The sequence below is a fragment of the Pyrus communis genome, chromosome 9 (genome assembly GCF_963583255.1).
Source record: "Pyrus communis chromosome 9, drPyrComm1.1, whole genome shotgun sequence".
In the NCBI taxonomy this organism is placed as follows: domain Eukaryota; kingdom Viridiplantae; phylum Streptophyta; class Magnoliopsida; order Rosales; family Rosaceae; genus Pyrus; species Pyrus communis.
The window spans coordinates 21,831,781-21,837,780 of NC_084811.1; the positions used below are offsets into that span (position 1 = coordinate 21,831,781).

The 6,000-nt window shown below is 39.3% G+C and overlaps 1 protein-coding gene across 1 annotated transcript; it reads left to right on the plus strand.

Annotated features, from left to right (window-relative positions):
* Positions 1-1,632: 1,632 nt before the first annotated feature.
* Positions 1,633-5,497, plus strand: LOC137745941 (receptor protein kinase-like protein ZAR1). The gene is made up of 2 exons (XM_068485974.1): positions 1,633-3,174; positions 4,437-5,497. Exons 1-2 carry the CDS (start codon positions 1,860-1,862, stop codon positions 5,072-5,074), a joined length of 1,953 nt encoding a protein of 650 aa, XP_068342075.1. The 5' UTR covers positions 1,633-1,859; the 3' UTR covers positions 5,075-5,497.
* The last annotated feature ends 503 nt before the right edge of the window (positions 5,498-6,000 follow it).

Below are 6,000 nucleotides of genomic sequence, written 5' to 3' on the forward strand. Positions count from 1 at the left end.
AGAATAATCCCAAGTCCCAACTATCAATTTTGAATCTCAAAATTTCAGAATGAATTGACATAAATACCCCTGCTTGCTTGGTTAGTGGAAAGTGGAAAGTGGAAAGTGGATGGTGAAAAGTGAGTCACAAGCATGCCTATATGTAAAAATACAAAACAGTGTCATTGTCAAATGATTTTCTGACACCATCACTAAATTACTCAACAGGATCCTCTCGGGAATTCCTTTGGTATGGATACTGAAGCTTTCTAAATCGTATCCGTTTATCATATATTATACGATTAGTTTTTATTAGATACTATTAGTATATAATTTTAAATAAAAATATATAAAATAATTTCTAACTGCATGATGTATGATGAACGGATACAATTCACATATCATTGTAATCCTCACAAAAAGGATCTTAAGGATCTGGATTCCTAAATTACAAACCAGTCCCCACACACGCCCTCTTTTGGCTAAACCTTTTCTTTCCTCTGATGGTCAACTCAGCCTTTTTTTTTTATTTTTTTTTTTTTGGAAACACTAAGCTTTCTTTTTCCCTTACAAAATTACAAAACTAACTCACAAAATTGTTCATTTTAAAGTTGATGTGGTTGAGATTTAATTAATAAACAAATCCTCGATTTCACTCTTAGCTTTTATATTTAGGAAAATTATATCACACATTTTAAATTACTTTTGCTACACTTTTTTAATTTTTTAATATTTTTCTATCAAATGTTAATGGTATGTAGAAAATATTAAAAAATTTAAAAGATGTGGAATAAGTAATTTGAGGTATGTGAATATAATATCTCTATATTTATACAAATATTTTATGGTAATGATTGTATGTTTTTTTTGGGGGGGGGGGGAGGCCTAAATTGAGCAACATAATATTTGGTATAAGTTTACAAATATTTCATGGTAATGATTTGGGCGAAATAAGGAATTGGGGGGCCCTAGCTAAGACGCCTAATTGAGCAACATAATATTTGGTATCGAATTTATTATTCAGTAATTTTTAGTTTTTAGATCAAGTTGTGCGAAAGTAGTGATGATGTTAAACTTAATCAAAGACATAAAATTCTCAATATCACTTTGACCTTTATAACCTTGGATTTGAATTTGGGCACAACGGTAATGACAATTGCAAGTGGGAATATGATATAACATAATCCCATTGTCTTAAAAACAAATGAGCTAATAATAACAAGGGGAATAGTTGTATATCCAATCCCAAAATTCACAAATCTTCTCATTCCTCCCTCCCCTATTGCTTGTTTTGTTTGAAACTGACAAACTTTAATCACGTTTTAATTTTTCGAAAGATTAACCACCAAATATTTTAAAGGTGATAATACTTAGTTACTCACTAATCAGTACTCTTGATACTTATTTCTTTTATTTATCCCAATTAAAATGTCACATGATCTTTGTATATTAAATTTGTAAGCTAAATAAAATGAAAGTTAATAATTGAATTAATACTTGAGTGTTGATTAATCTATTTATTTATCATTGTAATACATTATTTAATTTACCTGCTATTGATTGACATTTTTTTTAATTAGTTAAAGCAGAAAGTGAGTATAGATAAAAAAAACAAAAATAAATTAAATAAAAAATGTTAGAAATTATGGGGATTTGCAGGTGCTGCTGTGCTGAGTAGTACAACACTGGTCAGAAAAATTCAAACCTCCCCTCGAATTAAACAATTCTCCACAAATTCAAACTCAAGCTCTAAAACCCCTTTTTCTTTTCTTCTTCTTCTTCTTCTTCTTCTTCTTCCAGTCTCTCTGCAACTCCACGGAGAGAGAATGATATATATGTAGAGTGGCATTGCCAATTTCCCAAAAATTGAAAGAAACAAAATGATGCTTCTTTTGCTGCATATTGCTCTATTTCTGATTCCTGACGTGGTCCTCTGTCTCAACCCAGATGGGCTCTCCCTCCTCGCACTCAAATCCGCAATCGAAACCGACCCGACCGGGATCCTCGACTCCTGGTCGGAATCCGATCCCACTCCCTGCCACTGGCACGGCGTCGTCTGCACCCGCAACCGAGTCACCGACCTCCTCCTCGCCAACAAACGCCTCACCGGCTACATTCCCTCCGAGCTCGGCCACCTCGACTCGCTCAAGCGACTCAGCCTCTCCAACAACAACTTCTCCAAGCCCATCCCTGCCCACCTATTCAACGCCGCCGCCCTCATTACTCTGGACCTCTCCCACAACTCCCTCGTGGGCCCAGTCCCGGCGCAAATTGGAGCCCTCAAGGCCCTGAAGCACCTCGACTTGTCCTCCAATTTCCTCAACGGCTCACTCCCCGAGTCTCTCGCCGAGCTTCCCTCCCTCGCCGGAACCCTGAACCTCTCTTACAACAATTTCTCCGGCGAAGTTCCGGCATCGTACGGAAGGATTCCGGTGCTCGTGAGCCTGGACCTCCGGCACAACAACCTCACCGGAAAAGTGCCTCAGGTGGGCTCGCTGGCGAACCAGGGCCCCACCGCGTTTTCTGGAAACCCTAGCCTCTGCGGGTTTCCGTTGGATATTCCGTGCCCGGAAGCTCAAAACCCTAATTCCTCGAAAAGCGGAGGTCAGGATGTTAAACCCATCGACCCGGATCCGAGTCTAGTCCGCGGGGTGGAAGAGAGGGAAAATCGGAGCGGCGGTTCGGTGACGGTTCCGATAATTTCGGGCGTTTCGGTGGTGATCGGGGCCGTCTCGGTATCGGTGTGGCTGTTTCGGATAAGAAGCAGGGCCAAGGAGGGCAAAACGGGAAAGGAGAAAGTGGTAAAGGAAGTAGCTGAGGTGGTGGTGGTGGAAGAGGGGGAAGGGCAAAATGGTAAATTCGTGGTGGTGGACGAGGGATTCGGGTTGGAATTGGAGGATTTGCTGAGGGCATCGGCGTACGTGGTGGGGAAGAGCAGGAGTGGGATTACGTACAGGGTGGTCGCCGGTTGTGGCGGGAAGGGACATGGTGCAGCGCCGTCGGTTGTGGCCGTGAGGAGGCTGAGCGAGGGTGATGCCACGTGGCGGTTGAAGGAGTTTGAGGCTGAGGTGGAGGCGATAGGGAAGGTGGTGCACCCCAATATATTGCGCCTGAGAGCATACTACTACGCGAATGATGAGAAACTGCTGGTTACTGATTTCATTCGCAATGGCAGCCTGTACAATGCACTTCATGGTAAATTCACCCTCCCCTTGTTTTTTTTTTTTTTTTTTTTTTCAATTTTATTTTCAAATCTTTGGTATTTTTTTTATTTGAATATAATCTCTGGTAAAGCGGGATCTACATAATATAATACGGGTCGAGGTGATCATGACCTCGGGTGTAGTAAATATTAATTACTTGAATTACAAACCCATTGAAAGTTACTATTATTTGTTAAAAGAAAATTTGTTTGTGTTCTATACTAAGCTTTCAGTAATGCCACCATACGAGAAATGACTTGCATGACACGAGTATATTGTCACGACGATGTCCTCAATAATACTAGGACACAAGGAGATGTTGTCTCGACATCCTTGCATCAGCGACATGAGATATCACCATGCCGGTATATCCCTGCCAAACAAGTCCTCATCCTGTTGTTGGCAGACTAGCTATCTTTTCAGAGTTAAAAAATTGGCAAAACTTCGTAAAACATTTCAGACAATGATTCGATGAGTCCCAACATTTATTGATGGTTAAAACCTTACAGATGCCATATACAATCAATATTTTGAGTTGGCTACGTAGCATTTGAGTTTGACATCATTTTTCGTCGTCCTTATCCTCATATGCATGCATAACTGTTTTTCTTTACGTGTCATGTGATGAAAGAGATAGGCACCCGGTTGCACCCGAAATTTTTCCCGTGACGTGCAATACTTTAGAATATTTTCTTGTGTTACTGCTTGTGCACCGAAAATATTGCAGTGTGTTTTGTCTCAACTGGTTCAGAATAGGTTAATCTCCTCAGAAATGCATGTTAGCTAGACATTTATTCACTCTTCAAATCATACACTTGTGGTCCTATTATTAAAGTTATTTAATTAAGACTCCTTCAGCAAGACTGACAAGTTTTCAGAGTTTTTAATATGCAATTTCAAGTAATTTGGGCCACTGCAATTCTGGAGCAACATTTTTATAATTTGAAACAGTCTACACATATATACGGTATTTGTTTTATGTCCTTTGGGAAGTGATTTTCGTATGCCGTTTTCCCCTCTGCACAGCCCTGTTATTTTTTGGCCGTGGGACTAAATAAATCAAATGAGAGTTGAGGGACAAAAATGAACACGGGTGTGCTGAAGTTAGTTCTCTGTGTGTTTATTGCACAATGAAACATTCAGCTGATGAAGATTTTACCTCCAAATATTTTAACATATGTTTTTCTCATGCAATATAGTGACATAAAATGTTCAAATATGCTCAAACTTGTGTGGTCATGTAATTTATTGCAGGGGGACCATCCAACTCTTTGCCGCCTTTGCCATGGACGGCAAGGTTAAAAATTGCTCAGGGGACTGCAAGGGGTTTGATGTACATACACGAACACAGCACTCGAAAGTATGTTCATGGAAACATTAAATCGACAAAGATCCTTCTCAACAATGATCTCCAACCTTACATATCCGGTTTCGGATTGGCACGTCTTATGTTGGGTACCTCAAAGTTCACCACTTCAGCATCCAGAAGACAGAACTCAAACGAATCCATTGCGGCCTCTGGTTTGGTTGTTCCAACTTCTTCAACCATTTACTTGGCACCCGAGGCTCGAATTTCTAGGAGCAAGTTCACTCAGAAATGTGATGTGTACTCCTTTGGAATTGTGCTCTTGGAGATCCTGACTGGTAGGTTGCCAGATGAGGGGATCGAAAATGGTGGCAAGGGACTTGAGAGCCTAGTCAGGAAGACATTCAGAGATGAGCGCCCCTTGTCTGAGATCATAGACCCTGTACTTCTGCAAGAAGTTTATGCAAAGAAGCAAGTTGTTGAAGCGTTTCACATTGCTCTAAATTGCACTGAGCTCGACCCCGAACTGCGTCCTAGGATGAAAACTGTCTCCGAGAGTCTTGATCGCCTCAAATTGCAATGTTAAGAGAGAAAAGCAGAATGTAAAGCTGACACTGCTCATCCGGGATTTTGTTATGGTGCTGAAAATGGTCTCAGATGGGCGTTTCAGTGTTTTTGTCGAGTCGATCAATGTTAGGAAATCCATTAGCTTAATGGGTTGTGTTGTGTAGTTGAATTATTGCTTGTTTGAAGATGATGAATTCAACAGGGACCGACATGTTCTTAGGTTCCCGGCATTCTGGTGGAACGGGACGAGAAGAGTATTTTCGCCCTTTGTTTCTATTCTTTAGGACTTGTTTTTGCCCTGTTCTCAATCCCTGCTTTTGCTCAAGTTGAAATTTCGAATGGTTAATGTTGATTAGCACCTGTGTTCTTCGTTATGTTTGCTAATTGCTAATGTGGTTTAGGGTAAAGGACATTTATTTTATTTTATGGAGTGGACTATTAAAGGGCACCAACTATCGTCCTAAACTTTTTATACCAACTGATGTAGCACATAATATAACTGTTGTTTATACTTGTAAATAACTACGGTTCATAATAAGCTCATGAAATGCCATCACATGAGTTCAAATTGCACTTTTTTTATATTTTAAATTGTATCAATTCATACTTTTTGCCTCTTTAAACGTCTAATCATTCATTAAGTCGGTGAAGTTTTTTGTCAATATGGTGCTAATGTGGCTTACACATTAGCTTACATATGCATCTCACGCTCATAGCATCATCAAGTTAATGAATGATCAATCCAAGCAAAGACATATATTGATACAATTTTAAAACATTATGGTGCTAAATGACAAAAAAAATAGAACTTTATGGCCTATTTTAAAAATTAGGTAAACTTGACAGGTGTAAAATGTAGCTAAATTAATAAATTCGCAATATAATTTGACAAAAATTAAATATATTTACAACATATCGAAAATAAATAAAATTAATTGAAAAATT

Bases quoted from the DNA above. Each gene is read 5' to 3' on its own strand.
- LOC137745941 (XM_068485974.1), top strand. From the start codon at position 1,860: ATGATGCTTCTTTTGCTGCATATTGCTCTATTTCTGATTCCTGACGTG. The intron at 3,175-4,436 runs GTAAATTCACCC...AATTTATTGCAG, and splicing joins CCTGTACAATGCACTTCATG to GGGGACCATCCAACTCTTTG.